This window comes from Coffea arabica, chromosome 7c (genome assembly GCF_036785885.1).
Source record: "Coffea arabica cultivar ET-39 chromosome 7c, Coffea Arabica ET-39 HiFi, whole genome shotgun sequence".
NCBI classification, from domain to species: Eukaryota; Viridiplantae; Streptophyta; class Magnoliopsida; order Gentianales; family Rubiaceae; genus Coffea; species Coffea arabica.
Window position 1 is genome coordinate 13,100,391 of NC_092322.1, and position 24,860 is coordinate 13,125,250.

At 37.9% G+C, this 24,860-nt stretch overlaps 1 protein-coding gene across 5 annotated transcripts; it reads right to left on the minus strand.

Annotated features, from left to right (window-relative positions):
* Nucleotides 1-351: 351 nt before the first annotated feature.
* Nucleotides 352-24,283, minus strand: LOC113699573 (uncharacterized). Of its 5 annotated transcripts, none has more exons than XM_072058102.1 (26): nt 24,131-24,283; nt 23,449-23,637; nt 21,134-23,344; nt 18,431-18,506; nt 17,407-17,529; nt 16,904-17,147; nt 16,364-16,786; nt 16,068-16,253; nt 15,682-15,972; nt 14,293-14,940; nt 13,198-13,591; nt 12,718-12,860; nt 12,307-12,456; nt 11,146-11,352; nt 9,871-10,431; nt 9,724-9,783; nt 9,305-9,633; nt 8,656-9,079; nt 7,178-7,645; nt 6,023-6,139; nt 5,707-5,828; nt 4,895-5,633; nt 4,503-4,757; nt 4,058-4,240; nt 1,776-2,117; nt 352-1,545 (listed from the first exon to the last, which is right to left on the minus strand). In XM_072058102.1, exons 2-26 carry the CDS (start codon nt 23,633-23,635, stop codon nt 796-798), a joined length of 9,633 nt encoding a protein of 3,210 aa, XP_071914203.1. In that variant the 5' UTR covers nt 23,636-23,637; nt 24,131-24,283; the 3' UTR covers nt 352-795. The 5 variants fall into 5 exon arrangements, with proteins under 5 accessions (XP_071914203.1, XP_071914201.1, XP_071914202.1 ...); XM_072058100.1 differs by having other exon boundaries at nt 14,266-14,940; XM_072058101.1 differs by having other exon boundaries at nt 16,364-16,810.
* Nucleotides 24,284-24,860: the final 577 nt, after the last annotated feature.

Below are 24,860 nucleotides of genomic sequence, written 5' to 3' on the forward strand. Positions count from 1 at the left end.
CTCTTGCTGTTCTTTTTAATTTTTTGAATGTGGTAATTCTTTGTTCATATTGAATCTAAGAAACAAATAATTTCTTTATCTCATTTAAAGGAAAAATCCTTTTATGGCAGCAAAATTCATGTGAAACTAACATGAACTGTTGTGGTGGAATGCGTTGCTGTATCCAGATTTCCATAGCGCAGAACCTGGTACCATTATAGTCCAGGTTAGACGTTAATTACCTCATCAAACTACTCTCAAAATCCATATTGCTATTCTTCTAACTGATAATGGAGCAAATTGTACACTTCAATCTCAATTTGTTTCAATCAAACAAAAATATGGCCTCTTAACTGATAATTATGCCTCGAGTACCTCAAGAAAAACCAGCCAATTCAGATAAATTTCACTTCAAATATCTATGTACATATTGTACAGTTCTCATCATGTACATTTCTTACAGGCCAAAATTTCACTCGTACACTCAAATCAGCTCGCCCCAGTATGAAAAAGTTGGGGGAAAAGTTTTTTTTTTTTTTTTAAATGATGCCGAAACTGCATTATATTCACAAGATTTCTGTAAAAAAAACAACCTGCCTAGTCTTCATCAAGGATTGATGCTGCTTCTACTTGGCTATCTTGGAGAAAACTCCAAACTCATTGTTAGTACATGATGTTGATTTCTTGGCATGCTTTGCTTGGTGCTGTTCACAGAGAATTGCAGGAGATCTGTCGTGATGATATCATAATGCAGCACCGCTAAAATCGTGTTCAAGATCTCAAGGATCCAATTTCAAGTGATTCATGCCCAAATTTTCACATCAAAGGGAGATAAGCTCCTCCATGCCCTTTCCTCAAGACAAGTGGCCCAGCATTTTCAGGAACCTTATCCAACGCATTGTTACATGAATCAATAACATCAATAAACCCGGTGGCTGTCGTAGCCAACTGCAGCCGCAACCTCAAGTCCCTAGTCCTTTTCAGCAAACATCTGAATGACCTACCAAGGTACTTCGCCCACTCAGCTGGCAGCCCTCCGCCAGTCAGCCACACGGAAAACTGGGATTGGTCCCACCTGGCAGCAACCTCAGCCCTATAAAATCTTGCAAGCTCAACAAGCATTGAGGGCTGGAGAGGGAGTACAGCAACAAACTCGGCCATAAACTGTTCAGTGAGTTCTGGTTTGAGCATTTGGTTCCAAAGCACCAGGGCCCACTCGCTTGGCTGGTTAAGACCATAGGCTTCAGCAACGACTAGTGCCTCTTGGAAACGAGATTGCTCAACTAGTGCTCTTCGTGCATTAGTTTCAGAAAGATTGAGCCATTGCAAATCTGGCATTCGAATCTGAAGAGAGAGGAGTGATGCCTGAGCGCAAGCTTTGCGTGTTTTATTGCCAGCATCAATGGAGGAGTGAACTTCAGCAGCTTCAATAAAATACCGCATAGATTCCAGTAGATCATCAGTCTGATCTTTGTCATAACGGAGGAACCATTGATGAGAAGATTGCTCTGCACGTGACTCAAGGAGAGCAGCAGTTTCGTGCTTCATGTCAAAGTGATTATAAACCTGAAAGAAAGCCGGGAACAGGATATCAAGCACGAAGTAAGTAGGAACTGCACAGGATAAGCTTTTCAGATGTACCAAGCAAGAAATGGAGAATCAGATGTTTTCAATTGGTGAAGAAATGAAATGGAGAGGGAGAGAAGCTAAACCAACAATTGCAATGAAACAACAGAAACTGCAATTTACTTTATGCTAATAATTAGCTCATCTTTAAGAAGATTATAAATAATTACCATGGCAAATGCATCTAGATCATGGGGGTTGAATTGCTGGAGTGATGTAAGAACAGCCATACGAAATCCTCTAACTGCTTCAGCAGTGCCTGTATTTGCATCTGCAGCAGCAGAATACTTTTGAAGAAGAAGATCAAGTTGACCATTTTCAATAAGGATTCCGAGTATGAAATTCAGCGCATGGAAATTTCCGACTCCAGTTATTAAACGAGCCAAGCACGTGAAATCACCCTCAGATACATAAGCTTCTACCCTGGTTGCTGCAAGAGCTACAAGAACATCAACACCATCCAGGCATGCTGATGACTTGTAGAAGTGGTGGGACAGTATCAGAAGCTCAACCTGAAAAATCAGTTCCAAATAATTAAATGTTGACCTCCGGCATAGGAACCCTTTTTAAAATTTTTTTCTTCATCAATCTCAAAGTAAGGTACACTTAATACCTTCAAGGTCACTTACAAGAAACAAGTCAAAGAATTCAAGCTTTTAGAAAATTAACTATGAACTTTTGATTATTTGTCAAACTACAAGTGCTGTACTTTGTGGTGAAGACTTATCTTTAAGTCCATTTCTTTCCTGTTTAAATATGAACTTCACAATTTACTGACAATCTGACAGAATCTTTGAAGCATGTTGACACTCAGTAATTTCTCAGCAAATTACCTACTCCTGTGCTGCACTTCAGCAAAGTCTATGTAGTGCTAGTTCTTCATGTGTTAAATATTAGACATACTGTCTACAGGCCCAGCAATAAGAACAGTAACAGGATTTATGGTAACAGAAACATATTGACAAAGGTGTCAATAACAATCTAAATAGAATTCAAAGCTTAGCAAAAGGAGGAACATGGAAAAGGTACTCTCTTTTACTACATTTATCTATCTTGCAAATACAGCTGAAAGAACATTTGAGGAATGAGGTGATTATTATTCAACAAACAACACTAACAACCCCTTGGCCAGGCATCCCCGCCCCCGTGGGCAAAAAAAAAAATCTTTTTTTTTTCCAGTTGTGTAGGAGAAAAGCAGGATTCTAACATGCTTCTTATAAGGGAAGAATTGATGTGAAATATATGACGTTCAGTTTCTCCTCTTTTTCACACCCAAAATAGACAAATAACTTGGTCAAATACTACTGACTTCCATAAAATGAGGAAGGGTGAAAGTAGAGAATGAAAAGAGGCTCAAGCCAAGCATGGAAAAAACACCATTTAAATCACCTGAAACTTGACTGAGAGGACACCGCACAAATAATTCAATAAAGAGACAGTGCCAACAAGTTGTTCAATAAGGATGTAGATCTTCCATTCACCAAAACTTAAAAAAAGAGGTTAACGCGCTAATTGCGATGATTTTATTCAGATGATCACACCTTGTTAATTCAATCCATAACCCATGAAACAAATATTACATCCTTATATCTAGTCGCAAAATTGATGATTGTATCTTGGCAGCTTAGACCATAGGCCATCAAGTTTCACAAAGCAAAGCTCCAACATGTCAAAGTTTAGTTGCAACAGTCCTCCAACTTCAAATGAATTTATGCGCTCAATAGTATTCCTATCAATACTAAACTAACTGAACATTTCAGAATGAGAAAATAAGGAAACAAATAAGGACGCGAAAAAGAATTTGACTAATTAAAAGGTAATTTAGAAGGGGAAAACATCAACATCCAAAGATAACACAGTATTTCATTTTTAGACTGGAGGTAGTTATTGCATATCAGATTATCATCCAAAATTAAGCTCACAAATCTAAAGGGAACTTTTATATTGTTTATGCAGAAGAAGCTAAAAATAACAACAATTCGCATGCCAAAAAAAAAAAAAGAGGAAACCATTAAAAGACCAGAGCTGAGGATGAATAAAGTTTCCGTGTCACTATACTTGGCTAAAAACTTCCACCTATGACCCAGACTCCAACTATTCTATTGAACGTAAAGTAAAACATTAGCAAGACACCATCCATCTTGTTAGTCATTATACACACTTTGAAAACCAAAATTTTAGTGGACTAGGACTAGGAACTATTCTATTGAATGCAAAGTAAAACATTACCAAGACACCATCCATCTTGTTAGTCATTATACACACTTTGAAAACCAAAATTTTAGTGAACTAGGACTAGGAATGTTCCTTATTGCCCCACATCAGATTTTGCCAATTATTACACATTCAATTTGCAACCAGCACAATCCCTAATCTTTCAGTTTTAAGCAATTTAATTAGATACAAGGGATACTGAGGTAAAAGAAGAAAAGACAAACAGTTGCCATACTACCTCACAGGCATGTGGTATTTCTTGCCCAGTGATCACCAAACGCATCAACGCATGGCCAATTTCTGGTTCTGAGGGACAAAGCTCGGCCCACTTCAAGAAGTCTGAAAATCTCCACAACAAAGGAGCAGGTCCTTCCTCCTTCTGGGAATCCATGTATCCACCACGATGTGCAGCTAATAAGCCCTAATTCAACAACAAACATAAATAGACTTTTCAATAAAAGTGCCAGACATCATAAACTTCCACCAAAAACAAAAATAACTTGACAAAGGATCAGTAAATAATTATAAAATTAAAATTCAACTTCCAAAATCCCTGTTCAGACTTATTTCAACCAAAACAAGACAAAGCTTACATAGCCCTTAGCAGATGCCAAAGATCTATTCTAGGATGTTAATTGAACATCTACACACTAAGAAGGACAAACCATAAAAAACACACAGACCTTTAAAAAGGATTCTGCAAGAACATGAGCAATACTAGAAGCTGGCATAGAATGCGTTTGCACAAGGAGATTTGCTTCTTCAAATGAATCTTGTGCTTTGAGAGTAAGAAGCTGCAATAGTTCAATTGGCTGCTTATCAAATGCTTCTGAAAATGACAGACCTAAAACATTTGCAGCCTTTACAACAGCCACAATTCTCTTACAAACTCCTCGCCCACGGCCTTCAGCGAGTATGGCTGCTAGACCATCCAATACCTACCTCAGATAATTTTTATTAGCATTAAAAAATTGTCCTATGCAAACAACTTAAATTGAAGTAACTAGCATTTAAGTATTGTCTAAAGCCATTGAATAACATAAATTGAAAAGTGGAAAACAAAATTATGCAGTACCTGAAGTGGCTCAATCACTTGATGATTAGCCACGAAATTGTTAGACTGTATCACAGAGCGCACTTCATCATCCAATAGCAAGACAGACATTTTGTTGTTTGGAGTTGAGAGAGCAGCCAGCTTCAAAGCAGCATCCAAGACAACAAATTCATATGGAATTTGACCTGGAGACAACTTATGTTGCAGCTGTCGGGCAGCTGCAATTTGTCCAAACTCCAACAATGAAAGAACGGCTCTTTCCAGCTCTGCAGGTCCAACTCCTTCCTCCCACCTTGAAAGGGATGCTTCAAATTTAAAGTTGTCATCCACTAATTGTGAATCATCTCTGTGACTCTGGGAGAAGAAGACACTTTCAAACTCATTGCTTTTATCCACTGCATCATTTAAAGGCCGTCTTGATTGCACAAAGCCCTTGGCTCTCCTTTTTGCCTTGCTGTTCCCTCCGGTGGAAGCCATAAAGTCGTCTACTAATGCTTGATGGGTCTTTAATTGTGTCTGATTATTCTCCCTGAAGTCACTTCTGTCTACACTTTTCATTTTCATTGAATTCAAATGATTGTCAATCTTTGTGATGATGTCTGCAGTATGATCCATAATGCTGGAGCTCTTCCCAATCCCAAGTTCCCTACCACAATTGCTCTGGGGGAAATCCCCCTCACTTTTCACCTGAGCTTCTGACTCTACAGCTAGAAGCCACACTTTAGTCTCAATCTCTCGCAGAAGGTTTAGAGGACATGCCCTGTAAAATTAGTCAGTCAGAATATAATTTTATGCAAGGTATGTAGCATAAGTTGTTCCTTACAGACACTTACTGATTAGACCGAGTTATTGTTCCACTCAACCATTGCAAAGAAAGCAGCAATAGTCCATGAAGCTCTCTTGCTGGGAGATCTTTCTCTGCTGCCTCTGCATGTTTGAGGAAAAATAACCCTGCCTACAGAGCAACAGTAGAAAATCAAATTGACTGAAGACGAAAAAATTTGTGTAAAACAGCAGGTGCTTTGTTTCTACTCATTCAAGAGAAGAAATAAAGACAGGGCAAAAGCGAAGATGCAATGACTTCAAAATAGTGGAAAGGACGATGCTAACTTACGCATCTAGTACGTGTAAATAAATAAATAAACAAACCTGTGATGCTGGGAAGGAGTATCTGATAAAAAGTGTTTGACAGTGGCCCCACAAAGCAACCCTCTCTTCTGGGACATCCCAAAGGAACTCCTTCCATTCTGCCACCATGGATTCAGCCTAGATCCATGTGCACAAGAAAATATGCAGAGTTCACATCAAAATTGACGCATGATCTAACTCTATACTAGAAAGAAAATGCAGTTTCACAAAGAATGGGAACCCTTCAATTAAGTCATGAAGAGAGCTGAAAGTATCAAGTTTTGTGCTGGCATGCAAAATAACAGGCAACATAATGGATCCCTAGTAAAATAGAGCAGAATTTGTTAGGGCACCTAAATGAGCTATATGGTACTTTAGAACATGAATTGTTGAAACAGCCAAGTTCAAGATATAAGGTTATAATAATTAATAATGGCAGACCATAACACACGAGGTGACTCAGGTCCTGAATTAATTCAACATTGGATAGTGGTTTTTATGAATAACTTACAACTTATGGACAGAACATCGGTTCTTGGAAATAGACTCATCGAATTTACCAACTCCAACAAGCTAAAAACATTCTGAGTCAGGTGTTTTCATGCCTTCTCCTAGAAATGCCCTGTTTCTGACCACTCTCTACCTAACAGATCTCCTTTTTAGCTAAAAAACAGTACACATGCAGTTCCTTGACATAAACAAGATAATCCAACAAAAGTAAAATCAACTTTAGTCTACCACAGGCTATCCAATAAGTTTAGAGTCAAGGATAGACCTAAAAGGAATGGAGGGCTCTTAAATGGTGGAATTGGGACAATCACTTTTAGGAGAGTCATTACAGAACATGCATTAGTGTCATGTAGAGCCCACAAGTTTCATTTGTAAGAGCAACATAACTTACTATTTCCTGAAGAATACCCGAGAGAAATAAAAGCTAAAATGCCAACTTTTGACAAATCAATGGGAAAAGCTTCACAATATATGCCGTGAAAGCCAATTCACCAGTTTTTGGCAGTTTTAAGTGAATAGTACATGATACTCCCATGACCAAAAAAAAACAGAAAAGCAAACCTCAGCTGCAAGCAGGTAGAAGACCTTGTTCAAAAAGTATAGGCAAAAAACAAAATCATAGATGATATTAATGTGGAATAAAAGCTTTGTGAAGCAAATAAATACCTGCATTTCAGTAACATGGTGTATAACAGACTTCCAAGATCCACCACTAGCCTCCAGTTGCTTGGCCCAATTGCGTGCCTGCTCCCAACAACCATTCTTTATTAATGCTGCTAGCAGGGAAGCATCATCTAGCGTCTCATTTCCAAGATGGAGGCCATCATCTTTACGTAGTGAAGGTTCTGCAAGGTTTATTTTCCAATAAAGTCGCCGATAATATGTTGCAGCAGATCCATCATCACCAAAGTCAGTCGCAGCGAGAAGTTGTAATAAGCATCTTTTCTCATAAGGTGAAGGGCACATCGAAAGCATCGCATCAGCTGCTTTCACAGCTATGGAACTTATCCACGAGCTCCCTGTTGGTCCTTCCCTTGCAAAATTTGTTTGTGTCTGAGAAGGTTCTTCCTTAATTCTGGCAGAAAAGGACCCTAGATGTGCTGAAGCTTCTGAAAGGCGCATTTGAGAAAATGCCTGCAAGTTATAGCATACACAAATAATAGAAAAAAAAAACAGAAATATTAAAGTTCTAGCTACATTTTCATGCTCAGAGATCCAATGAAAGCTACAAAGAACTTTTTGAGCCCAATACAGAGACATTTTCAATCAATTTTTTCTCATATAAGATTAGTTTGAAGAAGTTCGTGTCTGGTTAAAGGTTTATGGATTGCACAAAGAGCTCATTTCTTTATTATCCCTAATCATCAATCCACGATATCTGGTTATTTTGCATAAAGTGTTAGGTCAGTGTCTTCATCAATTGCTGTTAAGCAGCTTGAAATCCTATAGTGGAATAACATTTAGAAACAAAATTAATCATCCTAACACAATGAAGCTGTCCAAATGCAAAACCACATATTTATCATTATTGATACTGAGACAAAGACCCGCTAATTTGTCAATGATTCAGATCATCACAATGATGATCGCTAGACTGTAAACACATTTGAAACTCTTCCTTTTGTGCTACAAAATTTAAGCCAATACAATAGTTCAGAGATACACTTCAAAAATATTTCAAATCTGAAATGTCCTGGCAGTGTGTGGAAAAAAGTAGCCATTTAGATGGATAGCAGGCCACATCATGAGAAAGAGATGCAATTTCCTTTTGAGCATACAAGATAAATCAGCACCAGCAACGTACACAGGTTGTATATGGAGTTGGAACTTATTTTTATTATTTGAAAAATAAAAATCAGTGCTGTAATGAAACAGTGTCGATATAAATATAAATAATACTGCAATAATTCAGAAATCTGGCTAAGTTCCCTTTATGGGCAGTGGAAATTTATTGGAAAGAAATTGGACTAAGCAGATTTGTGTCAACCTTTTTTTTTTGTTTTGGGTTTGAAGAAAACCACCTGAGACAGCAAGGGGTTTGGCAGACCCCAACCAGTTTTACTAGAAAACAAAGGTGCCTTAATGCCTTACCTCAAAAAACTGCACTAAGAAGTAATTCGAAATGCAAAGCAACTTACACATACCTGAAGTGCACGGATAAAAGGTAAGAGAGAACAGGATGGCAGGAATATCTCAAATGCCTTCAGCAATGGAAGGAACAGGTGTTGTTCACACAGAACAGCGACCATTCTCAAAAGGGAATTAACTACTTCATCAGAATTAGATGACACGGTTACATCTTCATCAATTTTTTGTCCCCTTTCCTCTTCAGGCATGATTTCTTCAAACTTTGCACCGCCAGAAGTGGTAGATACATCAAAAGCTGTCAAAGACAATGAATTTTCCAACATGGGCTCAATAAGCCGTCTCCTTTTCTGACTTTTCCTGTTATAGTGAAATGTATGGGCTCTAGCAGCCACTGGCAGGGAATTAGTAGCCTCAACAGCTGCTCCAACGTTATTTGCAATCTGGGAAGCAATGTCATTAACTTTGATGGCAGAAGTCTCCCTGATTTAGAAAGCATACTAAATCAAATTCATATCCAAGTACACATGGAAAAATATCATTGGGAAGATTCATGATAAATCCTGAGAATACAAACTCTGTGCAGAAATTGGCATAATATAGTAATGGAAGCTTAAAGACAGTGTAGCAAGTGATATTTATATCAGGAAATGCATGTGTGAGCAAGTCTGTTTTATATACAGTAAAGAAGAGAGAGATAAATGCCACCTTGCTGCAGTTATTTCCAGCCAAATGGCCAGACATGACAAGGGAGATACATCTGGAAAACATGCTGCGATCATAGCCAAAATTGACCAGCTCAAGTTTTTGGCCTTCAAGAGAAGAGCTTCACCTGGATTATTAAGTTTCTCACATTCTGCTATTATACCAAAGAGTTCAACAGATGCATAAAGGTTTTCATCTGATATGAAAACTTCAAACTGTTGCCCAGCAATATCTGAATTTGGTGAATGAAAAACTCTTTTTCGTGATTGCATGCTTTTCAAAACTGTTAATATATGAATTTTCAGGCGTGGATCACTAAATTCCTTTGATGCCTGGAAATAGCAGATATCAAAAGTATTAGAGCAAATCATAAGATGTTACTAAATAGAACTGTAAACAGTTAAAAGGGACTTGAGGCATACAACTTGTATGACTGTTTCAAGAGGGTATCCTCCAACTTGAGCTTCTGATAGAAACCCAACCTGGCAGCAAAATACTTGAGATGTGACATCCGATGGAAAATAGATATTGATGTAAAACTAAGGCTATGACCACAAACTAGAGCATACCCAGTCATTATCTCTAGCTAAGCAAGCAAGATATTTGGTGCTTAAGGGCATCTGGTGCATCTGACAGAAAACCGTGACTAGATTCCACTTCTCGCTTGCAGCTTTCTGTTGAGACCTCAACTCAGTTCCATCACCACTACCAGTTACTAACCACGAACCACACGTCATCCCACCACCAAAAACTGGAAGACTTGCTTTTTCCAAATGTTGCAGGACCATCATGAGAGCTCTTGTTGGCAATTTTCCAGTGACATTGTTCTGGAGGTCTCTTTGCTTTACACAAATGGAAGATTCATTGCGAAGATAATCATCTGCCAATGCCCGAGCAAGAGATTCTGTTACATCTCCTTCAATAGATTTTGTATGTACAGCGGAACCCTTGGGCGAAAGTTCCACTGTTTGATTTCCATGATCACCAGATTTATAGAAAGAAGATATCCTTCTTAAAGCACCAACGTCAATTTGGAGGATGCTGGCAGACAAACCGCATAACTCCAAAAGAAGAGCACAAGAAGCCACTAACACTGAATCCTCAAAATGCAAAATGGCGAGGGGCACAACCTATACATACAAGTCGCAAACTCTATCATGAGTCAATAAGTGTTGCGCTACATGTAATTAGTTTTGTTATCTGAATATTACATATGCTTATGCGAGGATAATAAAATAGCTGAACCAATTGATCACACCCAAGTACTAATTCATCTGGCTTTTGTCCTTGCTTATGAAAATGGGTACCACAGAGCTGTGAGTTCGCACTTGGGCTTACACTTAAAAGCCAACTAACATCAATCCTGTGGTCGTGAAGTAGGGAGACTTCAGGTTCTAAAAATGAATGGGCCCTTGAAAGGAATGCCAGAAAAGTTTGCCCATACACGGCAAAATCCAGCACCTTATTCAAACTACCATACTATTTTTAGTAACATGAAGAACTATTAGAATAGCCCTGCCAAACTTGCATGTATTCTATTCCTATGGCATGAAGGAAAAACATGTTATGCATCTCAACATTGAAGGCATATGATATACTTGAAGTCCAATAATTTAAATGATGTCATGAGACCTACAATCTCCTTGACTCCTTAAACACTTTTATTCGATAACATTGTCAAACTTCAAGAACTGCCTTGATGACAAACTACTTACTACTTGTCAGGACAGCGGAAGAGTGAACTTCAAGATATAGGCATTAACCAAACAAAGGATAAAAAAATGTCCACTTAAAAATGCAATCACTTTTTTACATAAACAAAACAAACCACAAGTGATCCACACCGTTGAAAGAAGAGATTCCTCATTCTGAGATATAGGTGCAAGAAGTGCATGTAAATCTGACTGCACATTTGTTTGCCCAGGTACTGAGGTTCCAGAGGACCCTCTTTTTTCTGTATTCAGTTTTTGAACTCTCAAAGCAAGGAGATGATTAAAAGCAGCCAGTGCACGCCCACGATGCAAATGGTGCTCGAGACCAAGACCAGCTTCCTAATGCCAAGAGAAGCAACTAAGATGAGAAAAAATCCAAGAAACTTGAAAAAAAAAAAAAAAAAAGGCAATTGGGGATCAGTTAACATTTGTAAACTGAAATAGAAGCTACTGAAAAGATTTCACAACATTTTCAAATTGCACTAGATATTTCATACAAGTTACAATTCTGATAAAAACATATTGAGAACCAAAAAAAAAAAAAAATGTTTCCCTTTTTTTTTTTCTTTTTTTTTTTTTGTCCTTACGGAATTCTTGTTAGTGGCATCCAATATTCAACCAGCTAAGTATGTAGGTTTTGGACAATCTCTTAACTAATTTCCCCTTTCCCCTGATTTAGAAGGAATTTCAAATGAAAGACAAAGGACTAGTAACTTTGTGACAGGTAACCAACAACATCCCCTTTTCTGATCATGTGATATGAAAAGCTTATAGGAGAGTTTCACTGTTCAGGGCTGGAAAGTTAGAAGGGAAATGGCAATTGGCTATCAGGGGACTCAGGTATTGTCAGTACCTATTGCTCGAGTAACACTGCAGACACATACATTAAAACAACACTTGTATGAACTAATACTACAAAGTTCCTTGAGCCTGTATTGTTAACTGCCGGGCCAAATGACATTTTTAAATTTCCCCAACTTCCGATTCCCGCCACACAATTTCGAAATGGTGGGATCTCCAACATGAATTGCCTACGCAATTGTTCTGGAAGGCAATTGCTGAGGCCCTCAATCCCAGAAATTAGGACCTCCCCTATATGGTAACAGTCAGGATAACCAATGTGCAATTCAGAATTTAGAAAGTAAAAAAGGTTAGATTTATTAATTGACCAGAAACCAAGACTTTATTGATCTAAGCAGAAACTCTTTGCAAGTCAAAATTGGAAACTCAAAAGCACAAGAACATTATATACAATAAAACAGAAAATGAAGAGCTCGCCTCGCCTCGCCTCACCTCCGAGGAAGAAGCACAAAGTTGTTCTTCAATATGCTTCTGGATAGCAGCTTCCCATGACATGGCACTGATATTGGGATCATCCAAATCCCTTGGCCAATAGGATTCTCCTATTGGCAAATCTGCCATGGATTGCCAACCAAGAGGACCCTGCCATGACGTGTAGAAAAATATCACTTTTCCATGCACTTATCCAAACACAACAATCATGTAAAAGTGATCCAAGTACCAAAAAAGATGACTCATTATAACTTATTTAAGAAGACAATTGCATCTATCTTATTCAAGAACAAACTACTAATGACTACTGCAAAGTTCATGACTGTAGCTTTGCCAGCAAAGATAACAATCTAGATTAACTAGATGGCTCTCCGTAAGCAGAATGAGACAGAATAAAATTTCTCAAGTAACCTGTATATATAGCTGAATCAATCTCCGTACACCCTTGGGAAACCAGCACGGAAGCATCTGTAGAAGTGAAGTATCCCGTCCAGAAGAGAATAATATGTTCTCCCGCCAATTCAAATAGTGCAGCAAATCAGAATAACCAGACACTGAATATCAGACAAACAATTAGGTGACCAGAGGATCTGTTTGGTAATGGTGTTTCTCTTAAAAAAAAGTTTCTAAGATACAAGTCTACAGCAACATCTCACAAAATACCCAAAAAAATCCCAGAACCACCCAAAAAACAAACCAACACAACCTTTTCTCCCTCCACAACAATCACCACCCTTTCACTCCTCCCCCCCCCCACCCCCAACCTCTCTCGCCACCTCCCCCCTCTATCCTCCCCTTTCCCTTCCTCCTCCATTCCCTCTTCTCCCCTCCCCATCCCCTCTTTCACCAACCCCAATGCCCCACCACCCCAATCTGGTCAGATTGCATTACCTTGTAGTTTAGAACCAAACATGTTGCAACTGGGATCTTGTCCAAAACATGCTGCCAGAAGAGTGCGCCACAGTGTAGGGAAACACTGCAGAGCTGGCCTAAGGTTCTCCAGAGTGCACTGCCCAGAACTAAAGTGCCTGTTAATGCTCCCACTACTCAGACACTCTTGAATTGGAACAGGTGCATACATTAAGGTTGCTAAAGCTGCCATTTCTCCGGCTCCTTCAGCAATGTCATCCACAGTACGCATTATGTCATCAACATCTAGTACACCGATATTGTTACCAGGAAGAAAATTGTGCGATGCTACAGCACGCGCATTACAGAATGATGCTTCATATTCCTTTCCCTTGACCCTTTGAAAGAGCAATAATTTTGCCCACTGATTGTCTCCCTATGGAAAGCAATGCATTCACTATATTAGCATGAATAAAGGCACATTTACAAAGTATGATAAAAAGAGAAACCTAAGATGTCAGCTAGAAATTATCTTCCATTCCTCTTAATGCAAAATGGGGTTTAAGCACGAGTTCTACAAGCCAGAAAGAGAAAACACATCGTCAAAATGCTAAATATAACTAGAATCTGAAAGCCAAACATAACGGTATCATTATGGATGGGAGTGGGAAGTTTAACAAACCATAACAATCAAACTATGAAATATGCTTCCAAGAAAACTTGAGCATTTTCCATCATTAATTACCACATGGTTCTTAAAAGTTACGATAAATGAGATTGGAATCTTAATAATACGTTAATGATAAGGAATGATATTAGCTTCATCAATTCCCACGCTCTGAAAAGAAAAGGATATATAGCAAAAGCTCTTTTAATATGGGTGACTTTTACTACACTGAAAAGAAGCCCTGTCAGCCTCATGATTGTGAGAACTTATTTTGCTAGACTTTCATGAAAGCACAATTTCTATAGTAAACCAAACTCCTAAAATCTGAATATCTTTAGTGCAGCTCTTAATCTTTAAATGGTCAAAAAAGAAATTAACAGTCATTGAAAAGTTCATGTGGATGAAAGCTTAGCAACAAAGTTGTGCAATGACATAAATAATACCCCAAATGTTAATTTGGGTCCACGTACTGCAGCATCCAGCACCAAAGAAAGAGAATCTTGATCTACTGCCAATTTGTGGTGGTCCAAATAAATATCCAAGAGATTCAGGAGGTTACATTGTGCACAGAATTGCACCATAAGTTTGTGTAAAGCAAGGATAGCACCGGGATGAAATGTAGCATCAGTAACTGAAAGCACAAACTCTGTCAAGCCCTCACCCGACTCCTCCAGGGTTGAAGAACCATGTAGGTCAAATATGAAACCTGACCGTGCTAGAATAGGCACTATCTCTGCAGTCCCTTCCCAATAATCCTTCAAAAACACAAATTTCTTAGCAAGCTGCTGCTCCATAAGCATTCTTAGCCACATGGAGCACATATCATTGGTTGGAAACCTGAAAATCTTAATGTTTGGGACATTCATGCACGCACCATCCAGTTCATCAAGTGAACATACGTAATTGGCATAGTCAGGGATTTCCCGGCCATATTCAACCACTGAATCAGAGTGCATAGAGTCCAGTCTAATGCTTAGTGCCCCACCAGATAATGCATATGATGGAATCACCTCTAAGAGCATTGAAACCTGCATCCAGTCATTGTGGCCCATGTAGTACTCAAGCTGTGATTCCCACAAAGTGTTAACACCCATAAGAAAAGGTTGATCCAGCACTACCTGCACAAAAAGGGTAGTATTAGCTCATCGTTGGATTCAAATATTTGTCAAAATAAAACCTAGTCAATCATGTATAAATAACTCAACTGCTCTACAACAAGAAAACAGAATGTGACAAGGCTACAGCAACAAAATAACACAAGCAGTAAAGAGATTGCAGTGCTTTGGAGAAAGAAGGCAACCACAGCATAATATCCTCTGTTATTTATTTAACAACAGGGGAGGGAAGAGGCAACAAAACTTCCACATATTTTCCCTTCCTTTTCCCTTATATGGGGCACTTTTCTGTGAAAGAATCAAAGAAGAAAAAGAGGTGTACAAGTTCAGCTCTAGACACCTAAATCTTAGCTGGAGTCCTGCCAAGGTAGGAATTATGTCAAATCAGTAGAAACTATTACAGCAGTTACCAAACAAAATTGACCTGCATTTCTAACAACCAGCACCAGAAGTTCATCTTTCCTTTAACAATAAAATGATACATGTTATATTATGCACTACCCCTTCTGAATGTAAACAAAAAGCCCATCTCAGAGCCTGTGCCACCATGAAAGGCCACTTGAACCATTTGCATTGATGCTCATACTATGCAATGCTTTGGAGAAAATACAATATGCCAGATCAAAAGACACAGCAACTTCTGTTCTTTAAATACATATACTCAAATTATGCTCTTCAGAGGGAAAACAAAGTACCCATCAGGAAGCATAAAGTATTATCAATAATTTATAGCAAATGCCTTACACGATCAATGGTAATTTGATCCCAGGCATCAGACCATACAGCCGCAGCAGTCCAGTACCCAGCATGAAAGCTGTCATCATCAACCTCAGGAGGAACAGGATGTCCATTTATGCTTATCCAGGATCCAAACACGGCCCCGTCAATATCACCACATGCAATTATAAGATCCTTATGTAGCGGATGCAATACTCTGAAACTGATTCCCTCTGATGTATTTCTGCAAGATTCCTGCTTCAACTCATTCCACCGAGTGCTGAATGAGTTTAAAAAACTACTGCAAGGGTACACCCTCTTTTCGTAAAACAACCAAGTGTCAGCTCAAAAATATTCCCTTGTGTAAAATCTCAATGCCTGTAATAGGAATATAACTAAACTGTTCCACATACCTCAATAAGTGATATCCTCTCCAATATGTTCCACTCACGCAGTCCAAGATAGCCATATAATTTCATCTCCTCGGCCAATTGCGAACGAAGAGATCTCCTAAGAGTCCCGAAAAGCAACTGTCTAAGGCTAGATTCAATATCTTCACCAAGCTTTTGCAAAGTTGCTACAGCAAGAGATGTCTCTCCCTACCCATCAAAGCGCCAAAAGTATTATTACCAAAAAAGGACGGGCAGAAAAAGTAATCCTAATTTTCTTTTAACTCAATTCAGATACCTACAAAGCATTAATGGCTTACCTTGAGTAATAACTCATAAACAATGGCTCTTCCCACATCACGAACTTCATTAAATGTGTCATGTGTATCTTGCTCAGTGAAAAATTCTCTTGAACGAAGAAGATGCAATTTAAGAACTGCCAAAGGAAGTCGACCAGAAACTAAGGCATCTCTGACTATAGTCTTAAGGTCCAAATTATCCAATTCCCAACGTGCAATCATATCTTTCGGATTCTCTGGGGTAAAAATTCTTTTTCCAAGACCGCTTCCTTCAGAAACAAGAGATGTTTCATTGTTCAATGTGTCCATGGGGATCAAAGCCAAATTTTCTGCATTTTCAGATGCAGGAAGCACAGATTCATGATGGCTTGCAGCAGCCAACAATGATGCATCCCCAGAAGGAACTGAAATCTTGGATTCATCCTCCACAAGATCATCCATAACCTGTAAGGCGTTCGGACCATCCACCTTGAACATCAGGAAATATATACATCATTCTACATAGTACACAAGAAGTCAATTCACCTGAATTCAGCATAAGCTGCAGAACACAAACCATACCATTCCATGACCTAGCCGTCTGAATTTGGTAGTCAGTCGCATCTGTAAATCTCTGATGATCTCCAAATAGTGAGCCATATCTGACATCCTCCTCAAATGTTCTGATCCATCATCACCTGCTGCAGGTAGAATGGGAAATTCTTGGACATCTCTTACATTCTGATCCAAAAGTTCCTTCTGCTGATGTAATAAACCATAATTGCGTATCATCTTGATTCCAAAGCTGGATGCCAGTGCAAGGAGCCTGTATCACAATCTAACCATCAAAAACATAACTCCACACATTATCGGAACAACAAATGAACAGTAAGATCGTATTGGGAGTAGAAATGACCAAAGACCATAAGAAGAGAAAGGTTGGCTTCTCCAGTTTGTAAAGTTCAAAAGGGAGTGAAAAAAATAATGCAAAGATGAAGCTTTCTGTCCTAAGCTTTACTATCTGCCAAAATGTTGGAATAAGGGGAGAGAAAGTATAGAAAATTCCAAGTAGAGAAGCATCATACCTTGATGCAGCAGAAATCTCATTATCATTACTAACTTTCTCCAACATTAGATAAACAGCAGCAAAGATCAATCTCAAGATGCCCTCTTCAGCAAGATGGATAACAGCGAGCATTTCCAGAGAACTGCTCACCAATGAAGAAGCACAATCAAGCTCCAAACAATCTATTAAAGGCAAGTACATTTTGAGATAAATTTGGCCAGAAACATGACGTTACATTAAGCAATAACCGAGCCAAAATATAAAACATAAAGCATTAAGCAGATCTACAATCCGTCATACTTATTACCATTAAACAGGCTACCATTTGGAAAATCCTAATTTAGCATACAGAGTTCTACATCCATGCAAAAAGTTACCAGCATAATCATATTTAAAATATACCAGCTGCCACTAGCACAAAGGAGTGAAGCCTATGCACCTCTAGTGTGTGTGCGTGTCTCAGAGACAGAGAGAGAGACAGACAGAGGGAGAGAGAGGAAGAGAGAGAGAGAGAGGCAGAGACAGAGAAAGGCTTTGATCTTTGAAAAGACTCATTTCCCAGCTCTGATTGAGCAACGTAATTATCCTGTCCTAGTTCTTAATCATGGCATAAACTCCAAAGCTTCTAAAAGATTTGGAGACAATTTTGAATTATCAATTGGGAGAACAAAAAGGACCCACTTTATAAGGTTTCCAAACAAACAAATGTACCGAGGAAAGACTGCCAACTACCAGAACAAAATAAGCTGCACTTATGGCACCGATAATCTTTTTTATCATATCTACCAAATGCAATCATCTGATGGCAGACATAACATTAGTTCAACTCCAAAGCACAAAAATCCTCAGAAAACTAATCAAACTTTTTCTATGTGAAGCAAACTGCCAAAAATAAAAAAAATCTGAGCCAAAAAAATTGTTCCTCAGATCATTATTTTAACTGAATTCTGTTTTAAACTTCCCATAAGTTTGGCATTCTTGAGGATACTACAATATCTATAAAGTTTCACAACAAGAACAACTGTAAGCTAACTGAATCTTACTTTTCAATTTCCCCAAACTTCAGGTAATCCAGAGCCAGCTGCAAGCGCCTTATTCGGGAAGTTTTCAAGTCCCATCCTGAAACAATAGTGACAATTATGTAATGCATTACTTACTCAAGCCTTAACTTTCTATTAAAATGAGAGATTAGCCATCCAAAAACATGCTGGCAGCATGCATCCCAAAGAAGTTAAAAAGATACAAACTAGGAAAACCATAGTCAACTCAAAAGAGGAGTCCATATAAAGCATATTTCAGACTAAAAACCACATTCTGAATCATAAAATAGTAGCACGTTCTGCGTTTAAAAAAACTTTCAGAAGGCAAGCCATTGTACCATAATCTCGGTCCTGAAGAACATATTTTATTAACCCAAACATCCTAATTTGACTGTAAAAAACACATTCTCTGACTCGTAAAAAAACTAGCATGTTCTGCATTTAAAGAAACTTTCAGAAGGCAAGCTATTGTACCAGTAACTAATAAACCTCGGTCCTAAAAAACATATTTTATTACCCCAAACATCCTAATTTGACAACCAACAGATTAAGGTGTTTGTACTTGGTTGGGTTGCAAAAAAAAAAGAGAAGCAGCTATCAGGATACAAATATTTTTTTAAAAATAATGTTACCCAAAAACGTAGTCAATGTACAAAATATGCTAGGCCACTGCAAAAATGCAGGATATTGACAACCAATAGATTAAAGTGTTTGTAGTTTAGTTGGGGTGCAGGGAACCAGGGACCAGAACCACAGAGCAGCATAAAATGGTAGTGCCCATAGATGATTTTAACCTACATCATTTTATACATCCATACACACCCAGAAAAAAATTGATATAGATAATAGAAAACTTCGAAAGGATTTAGATGGGCCATCATTTACTGCCACTAAATCTGGTTGATTTCAACGGCTAGTTCACCAAGTCAATCAAACACATTCAACTCAAACAAAAAGTTCACGCACAAAAATTCCTACAATGAGCCACCTTTCAGTGCCATTCTCACATTCCTTTTTATTTATTTACTTGTCTCCTTTTTTCTTTGATTTTGTTCCCCATCTTCTCCTTCTTTGCTCTTTCCTATGCCTTCTTCCTCCACTGCCTTCACTGGATCGCCCAGCGGCCATCACTACCAGTGCAAAGGCTCACGGCAAGCTCAATCCATCTGCCACTGTGACCAGCCACCAGCCAGCCAACCACCATAAAACCAAATACCATATGTTTGGCAAAACTCATTTTAAAGGCAGAATTCCTTCCCACTATCCAATGTGAAAAACCATCCAAACCCAACCAAAAGGCTACAAACCATAGACATAAGACATGGTCACATATGCAAATCCATCACAAAACATCAATGAATTTATACAAACAGGTTCATCTTAGTGCATATGATACCGAAAACTCTTCAATTGAAACCAAAGCCAACCAAAATAAACGTATCAAAAGCTTCACTTCTTCAGAAATAAACGTGAGGTAATTCTCATTACCACAAACTCAATTGAAAATCGGCTTATCTTTTAAAAGACAATAGCTGTTATTTGCAGAGGGTGTTGATTCAAGTTGCACATCTAATCCTCGAATTCTGAGATAAAGACCGAGCAGCCTTTTACCACATATAATTAATCATATATTCTTCCAAAATATTTCAGGAGAATCCAACCATTTGTATGATTCTGTTACCATTATCCTCTAGATGCCTGCATGAGTCACTGTGTACATTGGGTCTTATATAATTTCATCCATTATCAAATTAGACAAGGCCATATGCAGTCCATCACAAGCAAGAGCAAACGGGGGAATATCAAGAGTAGGGATACTCGTACCTAGAATGATTGTCAAAATATCAAATCGTGTAGTCCTACACATTTCATGATCGTCAAGATTTACATTCTATTGACTGAAATTACATCTTATATATGGCTTTTGCATCAATAATTCCAATTTTTGAATTAGCTCTTCATTGCAAATGGCTAGTATTAAAGAACTTAATGTCGAATCTTTGTACTCAAGAATCAAGTACAAGGCAAAAAGATTTAAACCTAGACGCCTTCCACTTAAACTAAAAGAGGAAAAAAAAAAACGTGTAATATACCCTCTGCACATTCTCCACCACAATGCTACTTGATTAAACTCCACATATCATTTCATTTCCTCCTTAACAACCACTCACACTGTTGACTTCCTAGGCACATATCCAAATAAGCTGGCAAAACAACTAAGGAATCTTCAATATGCAAAAGTCAGATTCACAAGTTATGTTTTTCTTCTATCTTTTAAGCTATTATGTTGCAATGTTACAATCTTCTGATAGAAAAGTGAGCATTTCCATCTTCTACTTCCACTCTTTACCCATAAACTTGACTTTTAAAACAAAATATAAAAGTTTGACTTGTTAAGTGAACTTTTCACTTGTACTTGCCAAACCTACTACAGTAGGTCTTACCAATTTTCAAAAACTACAAAATCATGTACATCCATCCGTTCAGGGAACATGATAAAAATCAAGGATATCTAGCTTCCTCTAAAATACAAGATCTAAAGAAACAGGTAATGTTTTTCAGGTCATACTCACAGCAATTAGTTGTACTTCCCAACGAAAGGAAATATTCATAACACCACAATGTAGACAGGGTATAACTTGCTTAAAATCTGAACAATATATGTGTAATAAACAATATGTTAATTCCAGTTCACAAAAGTATTACCATTTGCCTGGCACAATTGATCTGCCTCCACAGGGCCTTCGTATAACAGTACTCTATCCAGAACCTCCACCTTCCAAGGTGGCCAAGGATTTTTGGATCTTTCAATTCCCAAACGTTCATCAATCTCAAGCTTAGTTCCAGTAGCAGGACTTAGATGTCGGTATCCAATAGCTTCAAGAGGAAAGAAACTCGAAGAAGCTAAGAGAGAAGGAAGAACAACTGAAAGACCATTCTCCGTCACCAAATATAGAGAACCCTCGAAAACACAACCAATGGCCTCTTTGATAGAAGCTTCCCAACCTTGCCTTTTATACTCTCTCTCATCATTTATAGCAAAGTCCAAAAGCAAGTTCGAATGAACAATAAATTTGCTGTTTTCACGACAGTTGAATCTTTGAACAAGGCGAGTGATTCCAAAGGGAGAAAAACAAACAATATCATCTTCATTAGATCTATCAGTAGGAAGGAATATCTGTCTCATAAAACTTGATGGTAAATCAGAGCCAACAAGCTTCTTCTTATCCATTACCTGGGATGCAGCATGCTGACTACTTTTATACAAGTTAGATTTATCCCTTTGCTTCTTGGTATCACTTTCAATGGTTGCACTTGTATCATGATTTTCTGCCTTTACTCCAGACATGAAACTTTTATTTATGTCCAGTGAACTACTAACACTTTGGCATCCCAAAAGATCAGAAATATCCCTTTGACAGCCAATTTCAGCACTGGCTACCTCCCAGCCAGCCAATATTCCCATTCCTAACCATGGATAATCAGGGAGTGGTTTTTCAAAAGAATTTAGGATTCCCGGCATGTGGTCATTAACATGTATGACATACACTACACCAAATTCATCAACTACACCTAACAATGCAGAGTGTGAAACAATGTGAAGACTCCGAAACCTTCTTGTACCAGCAAAATTGCCAGTTTGATGAGATAATACAGCATCTTCCCTGTGATCCATATTGCATCCATTGTGTCTCGAAGCTAAGCCTTCTTCTGTTAGGGAACTTAAAGAAGGATGTAATCGACAAATATTCGAAAGATTCAGAGATGCAATATGCTCACCACTCATTGGACCATAAAAAGATATTAAGCCAGATTTCCTGAGACAAATAAGAAAACCAGGAGAGAGCTTGAAGTCTGTCCATTCCACTATACCAGGACCTTCATCAAGCTTGACTGAGCAAACCCATTGCATTCCCCAACTGACTAGCCTAGCCACAGCAATTACAAGATTGCTCTCTTTTCCTCCAGATACATCAGCGTTGTTATGCCGTATAATTTCTATGGCAAAACCAACTAAACAATACGAATTGCTAGAAAAAACTCGTAAAATTTTGCAACAACTGTCAATCCCACCAATTGCCGAGTCCGATGGAACAGAAGCGCCTTGTAACGTGCTAGTTGAACCTGCATCTGAATTTCTACACTCCCTGTTTCCACTATCTTGAACTGACACGGTGCAACTTTCTTTTTCGGGCAGTACAGGAGATTTATGAGAAACAAACTCCAAAATAGATGAATCATCACTGAAAATGCTAAATGAGATGATGTTGGCAGAAGAAGGAAATGATGACTTCTCCGGTAATCTAGTGCATAAGTGACCATCAGACTTCACTGTCTGAACTTTTGTTAAGAAAGTACGCAACCATCTTCTGGGAGCAACTAAGCTAGAAATGTCATCCTTTGGAGCTTCCATATAAGTACATAGTCCGCTCCTTTCACTACTACTGCTCTCACAAGAGGCAGCCCCAGAGGCTTCATCAGCCAATCTGGAGTCCTCTACACCCTCCATATTGTGCAAAACATCTAACGATGATCCCCAATCCACCCACCCTCCTTGTAAAGTCTCACCTTCTTCCATGGGTCTCAACACTTCATCAGTTTTACAAGAATTAGAAAAGGCATGAACAGTAACTCCATGGTTGCCTGACACAAAAAGCAGTTCCCTAAATGAAATCTCTTCGTGCTGCTTGTTCGTATCTCCACACAGACCCCAAGCCAAAGAATGTACATCACTTATATAATCACAACCACTCGGACCTGGAAGTTCCATTAATGGATCATTACTCAGGCCCAAGTCCAATGCTGCAGAAGTGCCTAACGAATTCTCCCTCGAGTCCAACCCAGAAACTACCAAATTAGGATTCTTTAGATCTTCACAACGACTAATTTCAGTGTCCCTACTATATCTTGATTGCTCTGAAAAGTATCAATTGACAGAGGAAAAAAGAAATTAACTATTAGATCAACCATTAAATGCTAATTAACATAATTACCGACGAACACAAGAAATTCCTTTTTACCTTTAACTAGAGGAAGCAACAACGCTTCGCATTGGTACGTAAGCAATAATAAAAGCTCTCTTGATGGAGAAATAGAACCATTGCGAAACTCTGACAGGTTTCTCATTAATCGCTTTTCAGAGGGTCTCCAAGTATGCAATTGCAATATAGCCGGCCCCGCATCACCAACCCCATCAGATATAGCCATACCTTTACCCATCGTACAAAGTTAACTAAACTCATAAATTTAAAAATAATAATAATAAACAACAACAATGGAAATGATCATACAAAAATGAAACTCCTTTTTTGATATTAAAAAATTACAAAAAAAATAAAAATATATAAACAGAACCTTACTTATAGGAAAATATATATATATATATATATATATATATATATATATATATATATATGCTCAAGAACTACAGAAAATTCGTAAAAAATTTTAACTTCTCATTCTTTTTTTCTTACTTCATAAGATTTATCAAGCAGCTGAAATAATAGAAATACCAGTTAATTTAAGGACGATAAGAATCCAATAGACCTAATCTTTGATAATTTCCAATCAACAAACAAGGCCTTAACTCAGAAATAATCAAAACTACTTAAATTAAAATAAATTGGAAACAAAATTCGAATTTAAACACAAAAATATGAACAAAATGCATGGATAGAGAGGTTAGGGTTTGAATTTTGGAACCTGAAATAGAGAAGTGGAGAATTTTTTCAGTTTTGTTTACTTCTTCTCATGGTCTTGTCTTCTCTTCTCCTCTTTCACTTCCCTTATTCTTTCAATTCGAAAAAAGGCAGAAAATGGAGGCACGAAAGATCGATGTCCTATTTGTTTCCAGTAAATTATTATATATGTTGTCGACCAAGAAAGGCTTTGCATAATTATAAATTTGTCTGTTCTATATTTTGAAATTACTAGAATGTCCCTATTCCTGTCGGGTCAGCAAGAGTCGGATTTAACCGAATTTTCCAAGTGAATTAAATTTAATTCGATTATTCTTGTGTTTTTTTTTTTTCCTTTTTTTTGCCCTCCAGACTTCTCACCCCAACTGCCAGCCACAGAGCAGTTATTCTTACGTAAGTATTGAATTTTCTATCGTTTTGTCTCTTATTGTATTTATTTTGGGTTTTAAGAATATTTTTCTAAGCTCTGCACTGCTACTTTTATTATTAAAATTTACCTTTTTTTTACATTTGTAGGCGTAAGATTAATTGATCCAACCACGTAGATATTTACGTCTATTTCTCTTACTTTCTCTTTCCACACATTGTTAGCGCCTTCATCGTTATTGTAGTGGGGTATTAAATAATTTTTTTTTAAATTATTTAGAACTGGATTATAACGTCGAATTCTCAATTTGGTAGAGATTTTTCTTTTTCAAATTTGATTTTAAAGCCTAAGATCTTTCTCTTGTCAA